Source organism: Acanthopagrus latus, chromosome 2 (assembly GCF_904848185.1).
Source record: "Acanthopagrus latus isolate v.2019 chromosome 2, fAcaLat1.1, whole genome shotgun sequence".
Lineage (NCBI taxonomy): Eukaryota > Metazoa > Chordata > Actinopteri > Spariformes > Sparidae > Acanthopagrus > Acanthopagrus latus.
This window is the reverse complement of record NC_051040.1, coordinates 31,700,792-31,722,642: the sequence shown is the minus strand read 5'-3', so window position 1 is coordinate 31,722,642 and position 21,851 is coordinate 31,700,792. Positions and strand designations below refer to the sequence as shown.

At 40.1% G+C, this 21,851-nt stretch overlaps 1 protein-coding gene across 2 annotated transcripts in view; it reads right to left on the bottom strand.

The window, feature by feature from the left end:
• akap1b (A kinase (PRKA) anchor protein 1b) overlaps positions 1-21,534 on the bottom strand; it is a 32,954-nt gene extending 11,420 nt beyond the window's left edge. The window contains exons 1-7 of one of the 2 annotated variants that reach the window (XM_037073553.1): positions 21,363-21,534; positions 13,579-15,173; positions 10,949-11,073; positions 9,977-10,103; positions 8,150-8,277; positions 6,436-6,613; positions 1,245-1,395 (exon numbers count right to left, since the gene is read on the bottom strand). In XM_037073553.1, coding sequence (XP_036929448.1) covers positions 1,245-1,395; positions 6,436-6,613; positions 8,150-8,277; positions 9,977-10,103; positions 10,949-11,073; positions 13,579-15,148 — 2,279 coding nt within the window. In that variant the 5' untranslated portion in view covers positions 15,149-15,173; positions 21,363-21,534. Of the gene's footprint in view, positions 1-1,244; positions 1,396-6,435; positions 6,614-8,149; positions 8,278-9,976; positions 10,104-10,948; positions 11,074-13,578; positions 15,174-19,764; positions 19,899-21,362 lie in introns of those variants that run through there. The other variant, XM_037073560.1, reaches the window with a different exon arrangement.
• Between the last annotated feature and the right edge of the window lie 317 nt (positions 21,535-21,851).

Genomic DNA, 21,851 nt, shown 5'->3' with positions numbered 1-21,851 from the left:
GTCAGTCCCTGCCCTGTCACCCTTTCTCACACAGCCTCAGCACATTGATGTGGACTTTGATGTTATTAAGTATCCTTTTCATTGTATCTTTATTGACTATATTATTCATATAGATCTCTTTTTTACAATCCGTCTTATGTTGTATGTGTATGTATTGTGTGATGTCTCTATCTTTAAGCTACTAGGACCCTGAATTTCCCCTAGGAGATCAATAAAGTATCTATCTATCTATCTATCTATCTATCTATCTATCTATCTATCTATCTATCTATCTATCTATCTATCTATCTATCTATCTATCTATCTATCTATCCAAAAAAAAAACAATACATACATAACAATGATATGACAATAAATACATACCTGAAGCAGGTCTCTCCTCTGCTTCAGTGTGGGGGTGATGGCCACACTTCCATCAACATCTTGAATGTCTACTTCAAGACTTCCACTAAGGACGAAGCAGATGTGGCGATGGAAGGAGGGATGGAATCCTTCGCTGTCTGTCCACATGAACAAATCTTGCGCCATATTTGTTGTTTTGAAAGGAACAGGAAGTTGCTCTTGATATTCATTGTTGCCGATTTGAGGATTCAGATTGGCTTGCATGGCTTTATCCTTCTCCCTACACTGTCACCCATAGGTTTTGCATAGTTATAATGGGGCTCGACAGCGTATTTATGTGGGTTGATGTAAATGACAACTTTTTGGAAAACGATGTTATACACAATGTTATTATTGAAACAGAGGGGGGTGAATATTTGTTTTTTTAAATACCCGGCTATGTGTAAATGTGGCCTTGGTCTCTGAATGACTGCCAGTACAATAATGCAATAACAATTAAGTCAGATAAAAAAAATAAAAAAAAATAAAAAAATCAAGCAATAAAACCTCCTCACGTTGGTTTTTAGTAGAAAACAACCCTCTAAATCAAATTCAGAAATTCATTTCTATGATCATATGCATAGAGTATAGATGGTTACTCAGACAGGTATTGGACTTGGTTCAACACTCAAACAAAATTCAGCAGGCATATGTATTTTAAACCATCTTCAGTCTAGGACTACTCCTGAATCCAGTTCAATGAAACTGTCCCAGGTGGCAGAATCAGACATGCTTTCGTACAGCTGTTGATCAGGATAGGAGGGAAACCATACTCAGAGAACCACATGACCTCATGTATTCTCTATGGTGCTGTTCTTTTGGACTACATCCTTTTTTATACTTGTGCGACGTCTGACACTCACCTTATTTGCCGCAGTGAGTCAATCTTAACTCTGTCATAGCCCCCATAATCAACGTATCTGATCTCCACTTCACTGGTTTCTTTATAGAAGGTGATGACCTGAGCTCGCCACCAAGCTCCTTCCACTGCTGGAGCTGCACAGATCACACCAACTGAACACAAGGACAGAAGTACTGTTAAAACCAAAAAGTACAGCATATGGTGAGCAGTAGACAAGGTAGTTATATTCAAAATTGCATCAGCATTTGTCACCTGGGTCTCATGTCATTCGGACAGACCAATGTGGAGATATGCAACACTTTGTGTTTTGGGCAAAATGTACAGGAAGTTATTAAATAACTTGAGTATTGTTTGGAATATTAAAATTATCAATAACTCTTTGCACACAGCATCTGTGGACCCTCCTGACAAAGTTTAGTGGAAATGGGTGAAATCGCCTGGGAGGAATTCGGAAAAGTAGGTTTGTGACATTTGGCGAATTTGTGGAAAAAAAAACAGTAAGCGGAAATGGACGTGGCCTATATGACGATATTCAGCACAATTCAGTTAACGCGTAGATAAAAGGTTTTTGAATGTGCGACAAAGTACATGAGTTAGAAGCCAAAACGCACATTCCTTGATTATAGCACCACCTATATTGGACTGCACCTAATTTCGTTGTACCTGTTATATTGACAATAAAGATATTCTATATTTTATTCTAGTGGTGGAAATGGAGGACGACAATAGATTATGAAATTTTTTCGGCAGGTGTGATGTTTATTTCAGGTTTGGTGAGTTTTGGGGTATGGCCAGGCAGTGAAAAATGGGATCATTTGGGACGAAAAAGTCGTCATTTGAAAAACTTTTATTTGAATGCTTTTATTGTAAGCAAAATGTTTATGTTTATAAACCCTTCACCTTCAAACTCACTTGAAATACTAAATAAAAGTGCCTCCTCTTGACAAATAATGTGTTCCTAACCTTTTTTGATAAAGCATTTCTGTAAACATAAATAGAACATGTCATATTGCATGCTATTACAAAAAAATCAATTTCCGTACCATCAAACTTGTGTAGAACTGCATGGTTTGGCTGGACCATAGGTCTGTTGTAAAACAACAGTGGAGTAAAATGACACCCCCTCCACCTCTCTAGCAATCCTTTCATGAGTATATTTGTAAAGGTAAGGCAAAGCAGCAAAATACTTGTGGCTTGGTGGCACATCCCTTGGGTCCAAAGTTTCAGCATCTGGATAGTCCACAGCTTTTCCATTGGGCACATATCTGTAGTGATATGTAAGGCGACTGCATCTGTAATAGCTGCTTTGTCATATGGGTCACAATGAGAAAATGAGCCCGTAATGTTGGCTGCTTTTTAGCAGGTGTTTGTGGGCAGCCACAGTCTTGTGCTTCTCATAGTGAGAAGCACGCCTCTGTTTGACATGTGGAAATAATCTGGTTGTGTTGCTTTCAGTTGCATCCGCCATCAAACAAACTTTGCAGTGGACAACAGATTATCAATTCTGTTTATTAAGGTATTTATTCTGAGCCTGAACAAGATCTGGTGGTAACTTTGACAGCACTGAGTCTGTGTGGGTAGGACTCAGTCAGGATTGCTCATCTGGAAACTGCAATTTTACTCTATTCTTCTTTGCAAAACTACTCAGGCTGTCAGGCTGCACAGGGATCGGGTGTGAGCAGCCCTTTTCAAGTCCAGCCACAAATTCTCTATTGGATTGTGGTCTGGCCTTTGACTCGGCCACACCATAACATTCACCTTGTTGTCTTTAATTCGTGTCTGTGTAGCTTTTGCTGTATGCTTCAACTCATTGTCTCACTGAAAAATACATCTTCTACCGAGTCATAGTTATCTTGCACACTGAATCAGGTTGTCTTCTAGGATTTACATATAATTTTGCTGTGTTTGGTGTATGCCAAACATAGTGTCTGGTCTGATGAGACAAAAACGAAACTTTTTGGCAGTTTAATGAGCTTTCTTCAACAGTGGCTTTCTCTTTGCCACTCTCCCAACAGGCTTTGACTGGTGAAGAACCCGGACAACAGTTGTTGTATGCAGAGTCTCTTACCCACGACTACTCTGTAGGAGTTGTCTTTGGTGGCCCTTCTCTGACCATTCTCCTTGCATGATCACTCAGTTTATGAGGACGGCCTGCTCTAGGGAGATTTAAACATGTGCCATTAACCTTCCACAGTGTTTCCCATACAGTGAGGAGACTGTGGCGACTCGCCATAGTCTAAAGATGGAATGAAAAAATATTTTCGCCTTTCCAGCACATACCAAAATTCCAGTCAGTCTTTTTTGTTTGCATTACTTTTAATGACTTCAGTAATGCTAATTCAGGGCTGTATTACTGAAAAAAAATAATATAAAGCTATTTTCAAACCTGGAGCAGTGCACTTCATGCCCTAGGAGGCTCCTGCACATGCACACACACGTGCATGTGCACACAAACACATGCACACAAACACACACACGTGGTCTGTGTGTCGCTCCGAAGCAGCCATGAATTAGTTAAAAATGACAAAAATGTCGCCTATGACTGACGGTGAGTTGAAGAGTATCAGAAACATCTAGTTTGTTATTCTATATTCAAAAAAACCCAATTTCATGTAAAACCGTTGGTATAAATAAATCCAGTGTTAGAGAAAGGAAATATTTTACCGTCCTCTTCCACTGCAGACCTTGACGTTATAAGCATGTTGGATATTTAACTTGATAATTAGCTAGAGGATAAAAATGGTCACTTGGATAATTCCTCTCTTGAAAAAAATAATAAAATTATTATTTCTGTACAATAGTAGACAAATTTTCATTCCAAGCCCATGCAGGGGAGTTCATGATGACTGTTTGATAGACACTGTAGCTGCTTGGACAACACTTAAAATATTACATATGATAATATACATCCCTCTATAAAAGCAAGGAATCTGTCTGTCTGTGTGTATGTGCCTCAAATATCTCTGGAGATCAAGATCAGACTGACCTGAACAACATGGCTCAACATGGCTGCTGCGTGGTTCAAGGGTGTACAACGTCGCATCTGTTTGGACTACACTGATACCGTTAATAATTTATTTCAGAAATTCTTTACGAATTCCGCGAGCATTGTTAACCATAGCCATCACAGTCACGTGCGCACCAGAGCCAATCACTGCACACCGTAGCCATGTGCGAACCAGAGCCAATCACTGCACACCGTAGCCATGTGCGAACCAGAGCCAATCACTGCAGCCCGCCTCCACGACACACCTTAAGAAACAAGCGGATTTATACCTGCAGTGGTGTGAGCTGGACTGGGATTTTGCCGGCGGTTCGGTCCCATTTTGTGCATCTAAACTGACTGTTGTGGATTAATGAGACTAAATGGGTCCGGACCAAGTCTTTTCAGGTCTGAGGAGGTCCGGATACATGAGGACAAGAAAGTGGAATTGGAATCTATGGATGTTTGTGTGTAGCTAGCTGCTAGCCCTCCCACACGGCCCACCTCCCGAGTAGACAGACCAGACGCACTGACACGTCCAAAACCGGACTTAGGGTAAATAATGTCGGCCACGCTTTTTCACGGACATTGCCGTCATGTTTGCTTTATGTCTGGTGCAGGAAGAAATGGTAAAAATGGGCTTTTGTCACGAAAGTGTCCAAGCAGCAAGTTTGGTTGCTGAGGAACAGGAAGTTGTGTGAGGGACGCCGGGGATGATACAGACAGCGACAGAGATGGCGAGTTATGAGAGTTAAGAGATTTGTGACATATAGCCTGTTTTGAGTGTATAGTTAGTGTGTTATGTAGTGTTTAGTGTAGTGTGTTTAGTGTGTAGGGGAGTTGTTTTTTTGTGTTAAGATTCAAAACAAGGAGGAGACTGCTGAATGTGGAACAGCCAGGAATGAGCTAAGGAGCCCTGAGCCTGAGGCACTGCATGCATTTAAATGGAAATAGTTATACATAACTTTGTAAATTTCTTGTGCACAATTTTAGCAAACAACTATTTATATTTGCATTATAACTAAAGCAATTGGTTCATTAAACATATTTGTGGTTTTCACAGTAAAAAAATTGAACTTCTTACCTATCCTACTCGGATTTTATGTTATTTTGTGATTTTAGGTCTATAGTGTTAATATAGTATGTAAAAATGAAAAAATAACCGTACTGTCACATCAAACAAGGCAAGGTAACTAGTTTTTAGGGTGAAATATAATGGTGAAATCAAAAGTAGTCAAAAATAGCCAATTATATCGCTGACGTCCCACCTTCAAACACAACCTCATTTGGCCATCCATGAAAAAGCTACTTAAACTCCCACTTTTCTATAGGAATACATGCTTCCTACAGGCAATGCACTAGTTTTATTCAAGCTTTGGTTGGTTGATCAGAAAAGACTTAAAAATGCAATCTAAGTGATAACAGTCAACGGACAGGCCTTCAATTTATAGGCATAATCATAGAAATTTAGTCTCTATTGAGCAAGATGCAATTATCAATTTCATTTCATGTAATTAACATCTGTTGAACAAATTATAAGCCATACTTTAAATGACAAAATGTAAGAAAACACAGGTCGTCTTGCTACAAAGCCTATTCACATGTAGATAGTCGTTATATTTATTTGCTTATATATACACACACATTGTTCATGCTGGTAATTTCAGTAGGCCTGTTAATCCATTTCATATTAACGTGCATAAAACCATTGTAAAAGGTGCACATCACTGAGGAGTATGATATGTAGCAGATTAAAGCAAGAGAAGATTGTAATAGTGTGATTATTCTTTTGGGTTGCAACAGATATCACTGTTGCATTTTTACAGGTTTTAATTTTGACATTTTTATGGCAACACTATTATAATATTGTTATCACTTTAATTTTTTTGCTATTATGGCATTATTGCATTTGGTTGGAGATGTGCAGCATCTTTAATAACATTGCCAACAAACATTATTCCAGCATATTCTAAACTGTAGTTTCCGATTAACTATTTTTCTAATTTTTAAAATTAAATACCTGTCAAATTCCCCTCCCCAACTAGTTGTCATATGTCCATTAATGCAACTACAGGATTTTTTTAGGGTTGTTTAAGATGCCATTCTAGCTGCCTATGGGGTCAAAGATTTACTGGGCAAACCATGTCTAAAACTGCAGATATTATGATGGTATACTTTGACTTTAAACCCACAGTGTGACCAAAGTTACCTTCAGCAGGTGAGGGCAAAGCAGGAGTCCCCGGCTGGGAGTAGCAGAGGAACATCTGCTGGTCAAGGCTTCTCAGAGCATGGTAAGTGGGATGGGTGTGCTGCTGAACAAAGACATGACCAGCTGACACAATGTTTACCACTATCACTTCAACCGTCACTCCACTGGGAAGCAGAAGCTGAGGGGAAAAATTACAGAAGAGAAGAAAAGTGTCAACTCTTCCAGTAAATGGCTTACTGTCTACCCTACAATTAATCTACACATCATCTAAAAAAAGTAGTACATGTCATGGTCACACATCTCCATGCATGTTGCAGTTTACATGCATTTCTGTCAAGACACTTTTTTTTATATACAGTATGTATTAAAGAGAAATCTTTTTTTTTTTTTTTAAAGTGTAGTTATTAAAATGGAAGTTCTCAACATCTTCACTAAGTTCTCTTCACTCTATAAAAATGGTTTCTGATAGAAACATGGTGCAATGCAAATCATCAGCAAAAATAATCTTGCAGCTACTGCTGCACATTACAAGTGTGCAAGTTCACTTTGAAAAACAAAAAGCAGTCAAATTTTGTGTATGTGTTCACATGTTTGGTGAATAAAGCTGATTCTTTTAGAACATATAGAGAATGTACAAATTCTAAAAAAAAACATGGATGATTCAGACACATGTTCAACGTAGAAGCATCTAGGAAAATCTCTACTATCAGCACAGTTTCAAGGTGAGCAGTCAAGGTTACTGTCACCTCTTTCGTATTGGACCAAATCAAATCTGGTTACGGTCTCCCCTTCTGTTTCAAAGTTATGGTGCCTGAGCCCCTAAAACTAAACCAGTTCATTCTTGAGTCAAATTGGACCAATGTGTCAGATTTGAAGAAATTCCCTGAATGTGTTCTGAAGAGATTACATTCACAAAAATGGGATGGACATACATAAAGATGTACAGCCAGACAGGGAACTAAAAGCATAATAAAATAATTTTAAAAAGCAGCATCCTAAATTTCATTATACTAGTGCAGTGCCAGATGCACAGTTTCCTTTGTTTCTGTCCGTTTCGTTTTTTTTCCCCAGAGATCACCAAACATAAAGAAAAGGAGAAATTCAGTGATATCCTATAACATAATGCACTGGTCAAGAAAAACATAGGAATTAAAATACCTTGCGAAGGTTGTAGCGCTTGATGTGGAAGCTTTACTATTAGCCTTACATGTATGGATCTAGATGAAATTATTGCAGCTATCCTGCCTGAAATAAATATAAACCTATCTGCAATTTCTTTGGTTTAATTTTGGGGTTTTTAAATTTTTTTGCATTTTGGAGTTTGACTGGTGGGGAAGTAAGTCAAATAATGAAGAAAAACAAGGGTATAGGGTGAAGGGGCTTTCATCATATATTTTGTCATTGTTGTGTCATTTAATAATCTTGTTCTGACACAAATTTCCTTTTGCTCATCGTTGGCATGATTGCTACATCAGTTACAAACTAAAGTTGTAGGTATTGTTAAGGAAGGCAGCACTGCTACAGATGACACAATCTGATTGTTATAGCAATACAATTATAATCTCCTAGCCATGAAGCCCAGCCATTGCTTTTGGGTTGACATATGCTGAAAAGCATTAAAATGCTGGCATTTTCAGATTTGCAAGCTATATTGTAGCAGCTAAAAGTCTCAAAATAAACAATGGCAAAGAGTAGCCAGAGAGCCTGTCCTTACCCAGGAAGTCATGGGTAGTGATGGTAATGTGAGTGGGGGTGGTGGAGGTGCATACAGGTTGGTAAGGTCCAGATCCTTAAACTTCTTCCCAATCAAGGACAGGGCTTTGTCAACCTGCTGCTGTGTACCTGAAGAAAGATCAAACAAGTCAACGTTTTAGGTGTGGTCCAAAGAGCTCAATAGTTTCTTTGAAATGCTCAGGGCCCGTATTCACAAAGACTTTTATCTTAGCGTTAGTAGTACTCCTAAATTGGACTAAAAGTTTTTATGTAGTAGTCATTTCTTAAAAGCAATTCACAAAGCCGCTGAGACCTACTTTTAGTTATGAAAACAGTGAACTCCTAAACTAGAAGTAACTCTCTGTTGCTATGGATGACGTCATTTTATAAGGACGCACTTAGAGCTGAGTTGTTAGTTGTTGAGTGACAGGGCAGCCCATTGAAAAGTCATTTAGGCTGTGCAATGCATGAAGTGGAAATAAGGAAGCTGCCTACAAGCCCATGACAAAGCCTATGAAAAGATATTGGATAAAGAAATGTATTAATGAGGAGAATTAAATGCACCCCCCCAAACAAAAATGCTTCAGACAAAAATTACAAATTAGAAGATTGCGATGAAAAACGTGAATTGCCAATAAAAGCGGCATTTGCTCAAAAAGCTGCATCAAACCACTCTCCATTAAAATTCGGGAATCGGCTGTTGATCCGGGCCATCTTGCAACAATGTCCAGTATATTGTAACACGTGTCAAAGACATTGATGGAATGCAACTTTTTCTGATTGACAAAAGTCCTATTCGCACAGGACTAGTATAACCTGGGGACCTCCAGTAATTTGTAATAATTGTGGAGGTCATCTGTGATCTTAGTCCCGTGCGAATCTGCTATGTCCGTAATTTGTAAAGTAAAAATTACCGCAAATTACCGTATTTCACCAAACACAGAGGTCATTTGATAATATTAGTCCCATGCGAATCAGCATCTCTGTGATTTGGGGTCGTTTTTTGTTTTTCTTAAGGTTTTTTGTGTTTTCCACACCTTTTTTCCTGCCTTTTTCCGCAGTCGAGAATTATGGAGGTTGCATTGGGAATTATAAATGAAAGTTTTGACAGCATTTTGGGTGCAAATTCAGGAGCTCATCAGAGGAGCGAAATCTCGAAAGATTATTAGATGGATTACATGCATGGCAGCATGCAGTAAGGAACATTTTTCCATCTTTCAACAGGCTCACCACTTATTATATTAAAAATATCCATATCCAACCATTGTGCTGTTCCAGCAAGCGCGTGTGATCGACCTGGGGGATAATGACAGTAAATTCGAGTCCTGTGTGGAGAGCTGTATTTTCCCTGTAGCCAAATACCGGAGTGTTGCCATTTGATGTTGCCAGTGATGACATTTTAACTCCTCCGTTATTGGATTGTTTCGGTTGGTTAGGGATGTTACTGCGTCCCTCACCAACTCAACCACAACTTCAATCCCTTTGCAGTCCATCTGACATCGTTTTAATCGTTCCCTGTCATTTAGCGTCTCCAAAACATTTGGCTGTGACTAGGTCTTAGTGAGTTAGGAGTCCTCTGGACTACCTCTAAGGTCTCCCAGACTTAGGTACTACTTTTAAGCCTAAAATGTTTTGTGAATAACTCTTATGTTCAAAAATTAGCCCATTATTTTTAGACATTGCTCCTAAATTTGCCTGTAAGGAGCTACTTTTAGCCTTGAGATTCTTTGTGAATATGGGCCCAGATTTGTATCATCTAGTAAGAACTCTTCCCTACCCCCCAACCCCTTCAAAACAATGAATATAGGCACCTGGTCCTCTGACTCACCCTCTATGTGACAGATCTGAAACTCCTGTGTATAAGGCAGGGTGGAGATATAGATCTTCGCGCCAGAGTTCTGCTTCAGAAAACTCACGTATCTCCCTTGCTTCCCGATTAATCGCCCTACAAGATGCTGTTAAGACAGGCAGAAGACAATAACAAATCAAAAGAAACGTAAATTCCTACCATTCCTACCTGAAGACTGAGACCAATTTTTGGATCTAAATTAATATTACCCACAATTTGGATTACAGTGTGCACTTGAGAACACGTCACTGAAAATCCAACCAAAATCCTCACAAAGAAATCCATAGTCCAGCAGTATTTGCCCACTAAAACAAAATCATCCACAGTCTTCTATAGGCAACATATAGGTCTAATTTTTCACATCACGTTAGTATCCACTCAGAAATGGCCATCAAATAATCCATTTATACATGTACATTTCTACAAATCTCCCAATAGAGCCCCTTTTAATGCAATCAATAGCCATTTACCTCAAACATGACATGGTCAGACTTAAAGCTGCTCTAAGTGATATATTTTTTTTGAAAGTAGCTGTTAACCGGAGGCTACTCAATGGCTCCAATCTGCAACAGTAACCACTGTTATAAAGTGTTTGATCAGTAACCCGTGTCTGTCCTCCCCCTGCTCATGCAGTAAAATAGAAAGTCCTGTCTGCTCATGAACACAAAGGCCATATCTGGTGATTACTGCTGCATGTTCATATGGTGACACAGAGAGAGGGGAGGGGATTGCCAACTGCAAAATGCACAGCTGGTTAGCTTAATTGATGACAATGTTTTACAGTAGCTTTTAAACTAGCGTTTTGTTAAAGTGTAGAAATCCAGTATGTTAATTCTTAACACAGGACATTAAAAACATTCCACTGTCACTGGTAAATAGGAAGCTTTTCCATTACATTTATTGCTGAAATTATTTGTGGTTTAATCTCTTGTGTCAGTCACCCTGACTCACCTTTGGCACCTCAATTTCCCAGATGATGAGCTCAGAGCTCGAGGAGGCAGCTTGGTTGCTCTGGCTTTCCCCAGCACCCATAGTGCAGCCACTGTCCACTGAGTCCATACTGTTCACATCAGAGCCTGGATGGACAGGTAGGGGTAAACACACAGAAAGCCATCATCACCTTAACCAGCAATAGAGATGTACCGCAATTTGATCTTGTGTAGCCCATTGCTAACTGTGTGCCAGAATTCATAATTTCAGTTGTGTGAGATATTAGCATGACACTGGAATAAACAGTATCTACCTTGTATTTTACATCACAAAATACAAGGTCTCCAATCATGTAGACTATAGCAAACTGTGTTTTCCAAATCGACACTTGGAGTTACCAACTGCTCTCAAAGATTATCTCTGATCTTGGATGAGAATGTCCAGGAGCTTTCTCAAGCCCCTCACTGACTTTTAAACCGTTTACTAAGAACTAATCCATATAGGACATCTGTTTTTTAGTGACTGTAGTTTCCATACTTGTTGACATGACAACTGGGCTAACTGATGGAAAAAAAAAAACACAAAAGAAAACAAGAATGTGACCCCTCAGTTGCATTCCTGCTACTACAGTCAGTAAAGAAAGCATTTACTCAGATTTTGGTAAGAAGTCTTGATGTTTTCTGATCTGCCCTCCTGCTTTTCTAAATTTGCTGTTAACAAAAACTCAACACTGAAAGTGAAACACACTTTGGCATGATGTACATTTCCAACATTGACCACAAGGTTCGCCCCAGACGGTGGAACAACGGTGCTGCGCCACTATACTGCTAGCTCAGCGCCACTATACTCATTTTGAAGTTAGCTGCTTTATAGCAGGTGACGGTGATGAGCGAGCATCCGTCCCCCGGCGGACGCCCCCTCATGCCCCCATCTGACGGTAGCGAGCGTCTTCTCAAAGCACACAAAGGTGGTTGTTAACTCGACAAGTAAAACCAAGTTTCCCCACATGTAGCCATGAGCGCATTCACATAAAAAAGGGGAGGCGAACAGCATATGACCAATGATAAACTTGGTCAAGTCTAATGCCAGATGAGCAGTATATTTTATAAATCAAGAGCAAACTATTGGACAAATAGAGGAAATTAAAACACATACCAGGTCAACGGCAACACAGTTACAGTGACCAAATGCAGGGAAGACGGCTGACAAAAATGAAGTAAACTAAATTTGACTATAATTACATTTGTGCATCCCATTTAATAAAATGTGAAAATATTAAAAGCAGTACTTCCATATCCTGTAACAACTACAAGGTTCCATGTCTGTCGTAAAATAATATCAGCATAAAAAAGCACAGTAATAAGGCTTGACATTGCTTACAGCCAACCGGTAAAAATGAAATGAAGACGGGGGCCCTTTCAACACAGAAGTAATCATAATCTGTACACCAAGCTCCACAGGATTGTGAACAATGATGATATTTTGCAGAGATCTTATTGGTCAGAAGGAAGTGCTTTTACATGTTCTGATCTGTTCTCTTGAAAATGACCTGCTTTGGATAGCATAACTTACTATGGCAATATATACCACAGAAGGAACTGAACCACAGTTGTAGCTAATTAAAACCCAGGGTTAAAGCTGTAGTTACTTGCCTAACAAATTCTGCTTCATAGTATAAATCTCCGGTGCCAGTATTTCAAAACTTGCAATCTGGTTCAGAATGATCGATAGTGATTTCCAAATCCGCAGTCCAACCCCCAGGATCTTGAACAGGAAATAAATGCAAACATCAAAGTTTATCCAAGCCAAACAATAAAATTTTGTCAGATCATTCTGGAATACAGACACCTGGTGTCATGCCTTTTAGACTTGAGAATTTGTAAAAGTTTATAATCCGGTTTAAATGTTATGTGTTGATTTTTTCACTCATCAGGGAACAGCAATTTTGAACATGAACCGAAGGCCAATTTTATTTAATTTTTTACACCAGAGCACAATTTGTGGCAGAAATCATATGCATGCATAATGTTACTCTGGCAAACCTGTGGACCTGTGGACTGCAATACGAGAGAGAAGGTAACTGTGAATCACTCTCTATAGACTCCACTTTCGAGTTACAGCGTGCCACTGTGCGCACTAGTTTGGTGGGTCTCATTCAGCAGAGGATGCAAAACAGACAACCCAAGAGAGGCTCAACGCGTGTGAAATAGACAAGCAACGTGTCCACGTCATTTTACGTGACAACGTAAGCAATATGAAATTAGCAATGGATGACATGGATGTACCAAGCATGGGCTGAACTGAGAATATGAAGCCATATGAAAGTATATACTTTGTTTCAAACAAAATAAAAAACCTATTAAGAACAGCTAGGATGGAGGTACTTTTTTGCAGCTGTATTATCCAGGAAAATATTAGTTAAGGCTAAGTATCAGATCAGGACTCAGTATCGGCATTCACTAAATATTAAAGGAGTCAGATTGGGATGGGTAAAAAAAAAAAATTAACAAACCTAAATCGGGACATCCCTACACTCAAATATCAATACTGGCCAACAAGAAAAAAAATCAAGTGTCTGACTATACTGAGCACACTTCTTAATCACACAATTACTTAGACTAAAAATCAGATTAAATAGATTGATGTCTCACCTCCAGACTGGTCCGTTTCCACTTCACATGTCCCATGAGCTCCATTCCTCAGGCCCAGTCCATTGAGCCTCTTTATGTCACACACAGCATCCACTGAGATTTCTTCAGTTTCAGCCAAAACCATTGCCTCTGTGGCTGTCTCAACCAGTGACTGAGACTGTGTGGCCTCTCTTCCTGACAAGTCTGTAACCTGGATAACATTCATTTGGTTGTCTAACATGCTGTTCTGGAGGTCCTCACTGCTGATGCCATCCTCAGAGTGGCATGTACTGCACGCTGAGTCCTCAGCTACCACAACTGCTTCATCAACTTTCAGTTGCATTATTAGCGAAGGGGCACTTTGCGCTGCTTGGTGTGATGGTGTTGGCCAATGGCCTCTCTGTGCACTATTTGCCTGGTGATCCCTGTGACTGAACAGGGAGCATCCATTTGGCATCCCTTGCTCTTCTTTCTCTACTACCTCTCTAGATTCACAGCCTATCTGTGGGAGGGTGGTCAGTAGATGATGATGCTGCTGTGCTGCTATGATTGGTTCCTGTTGGGAGCATAGTCTGCCACTACCCAGCGGTGTGCTGCCACTGCCGCTGGGCTGGCTGTTGTCTGCAACCTGGCAGCTGGTGACACTAAGGACCTCCTGGGTGGCTGCTGAGATCACCTCATTTATGAGTCCAGATGCTAGAAGTTCCAGGTCCTGCTCCTCACCGCCACTTTGTACCTGTATGTCCAGTGGGGTTGTCGATGGGGTGGTGGAATCTTGGACCGAGGTCAGGGCTGTGGAGGCTTGGGCGTGAAAGGTGGGTGTGCTGGTTAGAATGCGTTGGTGTAAATCTTGCACTGAAGGGGGTGTCTCTAGGGAATCGCCCTCTGATGCGATTACTCTCTGCACTTTGCCTGGAGTGACTGCACAAACAACCATCTCATCTTCTGTATTAACAGAGCTGTGGTGCTTTGAAACTTCTCCCTCTGGCTCAGGTCTCTTTGCATCAGAAAGGTGTGCTGTTACGGGGAAGGAGCTTGTAACTTTGGTAGAGTGGCAGGACAAGATGGCCTCTTCTACTGTTGCTGGATCTTTAACTTTGTGTTCCACCAGCTCCAAGATAGAAGATGAGCTTTTCACTCTGTCTTTCTTGTCTTCCAGTGACACCTGCAGGCTGTCTTCTTTGCTAGGTGATGGCAGGCTAGAGACTGAGGGTTCAGGTACTTTGTCTGGTTTTAGTCTCGCAAGATGAGGGGCAGCTTCTTCAGAGCTTTGTTTCAGTGATGGTGCTGCTTCAGTGTCCTGGATATGGACCTGGGAAATATTTTCATGTTCTTTTCGCTGATTACTGCCCTTTGGAGGTATGTGGGTGGGGCATTCTGTGTCATTTGTGGGGGATACAGTGCCTTTCTCAAGTAAACCATTGCTCCCATCTGCTGGAGATGTTCTAAGGCCCATAGTGGTTGGAGCCCCCTCTTGGCTGTCATGGCTAATGAGCCGCTCTTTCTTCCGCGAAATGTACCACCACCAGCCAATAAGTGCCAGGACTCCAGGCAGTGTGTAGGGCACAACAGAGCGAAACCTCAGAGGCATTTCCTCAGGACGCTAACAGCTACACCTGAAAGTTACAAAAGACAAAACAGATTTGTATTAGCTTAAGTACATTTCATAGTAAATACAATTTATATATACACTTTAGGAAAACTGACAAGGATCCCCCAGTTCAGGTCCAACTGGGAACCTTCATGTAATCTCTCTTCTCTCTTTCATCTCTGATAAAAAAAAGCATACAAATGCACTCCTCATATTGTCTTATTTATTTTGCACTCAGCTGTATATGTGGCAAAACATAAGAGGAGAGAGGAGATTGAGACTTATATGGCTGATACCCAATCCAAAACCAAACTCCAAGATTAGACTCAAATCCTGATACTCAACTGGTTTGGGACATCCCTAATATGAAATATACAAAAGGTGTGACTTGTCTCACCAAGTAACACAAGAAATAGTAGAATGAAGGACATATCAATTCAAGACAGCTAGTACATTCCTACCAATCAGTCCAAAACCATGTTCAGATTGACTTCAGATCTACATTAGAAAACATAGTAATCTCATCATTTGTGACCATGCACACGTTTCAGCTGGATTACCATTGAACATGAATTCTACTAGATTTCTAGTCCTTCGTGAGTCTTGACAGAAACTGTTGCCAAGTTGCTATTGGCAACTGTAACTGATAACACTTTAGGTTCAAGTTTTTGAACATTCTCTTGTCACATTTTCATTACTGAGATGAAATATAACTACATAGTATATCAATCTCTAAAAATGTAAGGTGAGTAAAATGGTAACCATATTTTCAGTTTCTGTAAGCAAGAGCTAATGCCATGTTCGCAGTTTGACAACCATTTTTCAAGGTTTGTGTTGAGTCTTATCGATCTGTTAACATGCCTTCCTCGATTGCAATGTCATCACCTCACCTAAGCCTCAAACACTGAAGTGTTAAAAGGTCCTATTTGGAAGAAAAGTAGTTTCATATTGACACTTTGCGATTGTAGGACAGGTCGGCTTACAGCTGGGTAGCCCTTCTCTTTATTCTTTATTTTGAGACAGCAACACAAATACTCAAGAGGAGAGCAACATATGACCACAGCATTCTGCTGTAAAAGAAAAGTTAACATACAAGACCAGACACTATCCTTTTTTTTTTGTTTGCATAAATGAATAAATGAAAAGACAAAGACCTAAAAGAATGTAACACAAATAGAACACTGAATTAAGACTGGCATGAAGGTCTTTCAGTTACAAAATGTTATTTATTTATTTATTTTTTTTAATTATTATTTATTTATTTTTGGAAATTAGCCAAAATCAAAGACAGAGGAATAGCCCTGTGGAAACACAATTCCTGGTGAGCCTTCTAAGAGGAGGTGACTCTGAGTCCATGTTAAAAAAAGGACATGTGCACATGCCTTTCCTTAACAGACCTGGCCATGTTGGCCTGCACCAGGAGGAATGCATCACATGGGCTGGGTATGACTCAATCACAACCTGCCATGCTTTTTCACACACACACACACACACACACACACACACACACACACACACACACACACACACACACACACACACACTTTTATGCGCATGTTAACTCATATTTCAGCTTTAGTTGCTAAATTCAACATAATGAAGATTATTCCCTCCTCAATTCATGCCCTCAACCCTGATGGACTCGTTGGTACTTTTTTTTTTTTTACCTATGTTTTTGGAATGTACTTCTGTGGCAGGAGTCAGGTGTCCTCTACACTGTCAGATATTGACAACTTTATTATTGATTTTTCATGCTCTTAAATTACTGGAGAATGGGGTTAAGTGTTTGTAACCATTTATATATTTGTGTTAAATCTGTATTGGGTTCATTTTGTGGGGAAGGGGGCTGATCAATCCTGCACAATTAATACTTCAATACTTAAATGCTACTAAACTTGCATTGACTCATTCAAATAAATAAAAAGACAGATACACGTGTAATAATTGCTTGTGTGGTGCTGCTTTTCAGCAGTCAATAAAATTACTGCAAGATGCATTTTTAGTGCCAAAACAGAAGCAACATAATTAACATCAGACATTTAACACCCTGACAGCTAGGAGGCTAAAAAAAACAAGACGCCTAAACACCATCATCCAAATTTCCAGCAATGGAATGGGTGATTCCATCTTCCTAAACTCCTCAAACATCTATTGAAAAGGGTAATGTTTAACAAATCACCATGAATCCTCTCTAGGTGATTACATCAATAACTTCTCTGAAATCTTATGTTTAAATATGCAAAAGATGAAGTATCTAATAATGCAATAACTTCTGTACATTTCCAGAACAGAAATCTGAACATTGGATGAAGTCAGGTTCAAAAACCCTGTTTTATTTTGTAGACAAATTACACCCAACTACTCTAATTACAAGGCAAAAGTCACATTAACATTTAAGAAGTGATCATTGTTGGTATCCTTATAAAATTGTGACAAAAATCACTGGTATTAATTGAGAAAGTTTGGTACTGCTCATCCCCATCCTTACTTTCCAACGCCAACATTTGATCACAAAAAAACAACACCTTTGATATGGCTTTCTAATGAGTGTTAATTATAACAAATGTGTCATTTAAGAAACTCTCTTGACTTATCTGACCTCATTGGGGAGCTATAAAATAAACAACTGGAAATTGTATGTGTCAGTCATCATACTCAACCAATGAATGTTATTCTCAGAGACAAAATCATTATGTTTTCACTTGAGTTTGTTTTTTTTAAAGATTGACAACCATTTCATGTAGTGATGTGAATGGGTGCTCTATTCACATTCACATGAGGGCAGACGCAGATAGAGTCAAGCATGGTCAAAGGGAGGAGAGCAGATGTTCTCAAAAATATAAAATTACATTTTTACTGGAGTGAAGATTCCATCATTTGTGTTTATGATATCAATTGTTAGGACTTAGAATCTGTTTAGTTATACATCAAGACAAGTACAAACAAAACAATGTTTTACAACTGTCTATTCAACTATTGAAAACTAGTCAAATAGAGGAGAAGCATGAAAATTAATGGTTGTTAGATAACAAACGTACCAAATAAAGGGACAAAAAAAGGAAATTCTTACTGAAAATTCTGAAGTAAGCGCATATAAAGCAGATTGCCATTGAGCTAAATCAAACAATGCATAGACTAACAAGAATAAACTGGACTATTATGGTTTATTAGAAAGATCATTTGTGGATGTCAGCACATCCTTGAAGGCATCAACAAGCAGAATTCTGAAAACTTACTGGATAGCCACAGGTCAATCCCAATAGCAGCATCAATGTAGAAAAGAAGGGCATGCCAAATTTATACATTCTATGACAATTAAAATTCCATTATATGCTGTTTAATATATTAATGGTTTAACTGCTGCTGCTCCTAACTGAGGCTACACAATAGATCATATTAAAAAAGGTCAGTATAGAACATTACAGCCATTTGCCATGTAAAGATATAGTGGAGTGATGGCTTCATAATACCCCAGCATTTGCTTTAATCCAAGCCTCTATGTTGCCTGAGTATAAAGGCAGTCCACCACACACATACATGTTCATGCGAGTATGTATGTTGCATCGGAGTCCCTCCTTGTCCTCCCCCTGTACATTTTCAACATGGCAGTCGGGTCACAAACTTTCTCATATTACAGCTCTTTCTGAAAACATATGTGGTGAGAAAAAGGCAGTTCAGTGTAAGGATCCTGATCCACTTTTGATAAGCACTGCATAGAGTGTACAGATGCTGCATACACTGCTAAACTCAAAGCTGATCACAGCATGTTTAACACAACAACACTGTTGGCACCTTTGTACATTGTTGAATTTATGGTTGAACTTAGGCTAACTAAACTACTGGATGCAATTACCTTAGCCATGAACACTTGTTACCAAAACAAGGCTTTTTGTCTAAACTTGCTTTCATGCAGAGTACAGTTGGGCTTATCTTTCAACTTATTTGCATTACAGGAAGAATAATTAAGTGGGGTTTCGCCTGGTGCTGTGGGATTCCTGTGATTTAAGCTTTTTACCTGCAATATCCAAATTGCCAACTATCTAATTCAGTCAAAACCGAAATCTTTCCATGTGGGCACCTGAACCAAAACAGACGAGCCTGTACACGTGTCTAGAAATGGTGGCCCACACTACAATCACCTTGGACAAGGTTACAACAGAAGTTACAAGTAGTGAAACACGTCTAGAGCCCTCGTTATAGGTCAGACTGGTGTTCATTTCTTTCTCTCTCTTTTTTTTCTATTACCTTGCAGTCAAGACTCAGACTGTGACCTTGGTGTTCAGATAGGGGAGTGGCCAGGCAGTATTTACATGTTACAACCCGTGCAACGTGCAAAGAACAGACAACATAAGCAGCTTTCACAATGGATACAGAGCAACCCTCGTCCTGGCACAACTATCGTAATATTTCCGCAGAGACTGATAAAGTCTATGTCTGACAATAACGCACCGCGCTGTTTAATTTTGCTCGCAGTTTAGTGCAAAATATAGCTAGGACGGAAGGCGCCGATGATTCAGTGCTACTAGTCAAGCGTAAACTAACGCTAGCGTGGGTATTAGCCACAACAACGTCAGACTAATCCTTCGATGTAGTTCAAAGCCCAACGAAAATCTTACCATTTCCGTTTCCAAATCTATGACACGATGAGAGGTTGCAACTCGCCAGGTCTGACGTTAACGTTACCATGACCGTCATAATACAAAGTTTTAGCGACGACTTAACATGTGCTAATGTCGGACCTTTCAGCCAGCTACGTGCTAATAACACATACAACGTGACTAAGTGTAGCTCATAATAAATAGTCCCATTGGCGTTGTGACGTGCCTTGAGTAGCTCAGTCCCGGCTTGAAAAACAAACTGGACCACTCCACCAAAACACAGACTTAGGACTGCCGACTCGAATCAGATATAACATCAGTTAGCAAGTACACAACACTATGAATTCAGTCTGTTAGCTATCTAGCTAAAGGTTTGACTGCAATGCAATACGGCAGGGTTCGCTATGCTTATCGACAAGAATGAAATCGTTTTCCTCCAAATTCACTGCTGCAAAACTGTACGCCCCAGCCATCACCATACAACCATTCGTTGAAAGAAAAGGACACAATTAGTGGGCGGCAGCTCAGTTAGCTAGCAAGCAACGAGAACAAGTTGTAGAAACTGAAACTTAGTTATTGTGTCCCACTAGGTGCCTCCTTTGAATGCCGAATCTATCGGAAACAACCTCAGAACTTGTGCTCAGGATTAAAATGCACAACTTTTTGCCAGTATGATGGCACGTGTTAGCCGGCAGATGTCAGGAAGTTTGGCGTAATAGTGTCTAATGAAATCCGGCACCATAAGGTGGCTGTGACCTATCGTTAAATGCTGGAAGCAAAGCATGGCCGGGTAGGAGGCCGCAGTGCAGGAGATACAGTATGAAGCCAACTTAGCAGGCTTGTCCAGCACGTTGGTTACAATGCTAAAACATCGACGAATACGAACAGTAATTACAATGGCGAGCCAGCTAATCACACCTTCGCTCCCCGACATTTCTTTCACCTACAGACCACGAAGGTGGGTTGGTTACATCATTAAAGCCTCGTGTTTAAGGCCACATCAGAGTTTCATTTCACCGACTAAGCGGCGCCTTAGGCCACAACATGACGGTAGTGTATAATACAGCCTTAAACGCAACCAATTGCACCCATGAGGGCTTGTGCAAGACTGACGCAGGGTTAAAGGACATTTTAAGCCCCAGAGTGCTTCTAACGGGCCTCAGACCTTCACGTTAGCTTGCTAGCTGGCCTGGCGAAAATGATAGCCAACTGCATTCTTAACGCTGACAATCTACAAGCATTTCTCTCAATTCAAGACACATGAGCCCGTGGTTAGTGAGTGCATGGACCGCATGAGAGGCGGAATTAGGGTCACCTAAGTTACACAACGGGGAAAGACGCTAGTTAAGTTAGAGAAAGATGAGTAGGCTAGTTGTCCAATGACATGGGATTACTACACGTAGATGGTGACACAGTTAACTGTAGACAGTTTGCAGAGGCGCGTGGAAATGTCAATGAATGGGTTTTTGCACATCGTGAGCGTACTGCGCCCTTGTGTCTTGATTTGAACTAAGTCACGCTGTATGATTATGATGTAGATGGCTAGCGGCTTGCACTGTCTTTCCCCTTGGAGGCTAAATGCGCTCCCCTCTCTCCAGAGTTTTTAGTTTACTTACAGTATTTTATGGTCCTCGGCGCCGCCACGATGAAAGCAATACTATAATGTGAGTTTATCTAATGTGTCCCTGTGGAAAGTCAGCCTCTCTTCCCCACGTGTTGACCGACTAGCACCAGCCTAAAAAAAACACAGACTAAACAGCTGGTCAATTCTCGCGATACCCAGACGTCCAAGCCGCCCGTAGTCTCGCGGCAACTGAGAATGCAGTAAATGTACCTATTTCAGATATGCACCCTTGTATGTTAAACAGATGACAGGCTAACGTGTTGGGCACCCTGTTATAAGCGGGGGAAAGATGGATGTAGATAAGAAAGAAGCAGCGAGAAGAAACCAGAGAGAAAATAAACAGTGAAATAGATGATTGTGAGAACGAAATAGAAATCTACATGACCTGAATTAAATTGATTAGGTCCAAAGGACAAATTTGGAATTCAGTCAGAGAAACATGAAGCCAGCGAGCTGAATTAAGGACAAACTTGGTAATGTC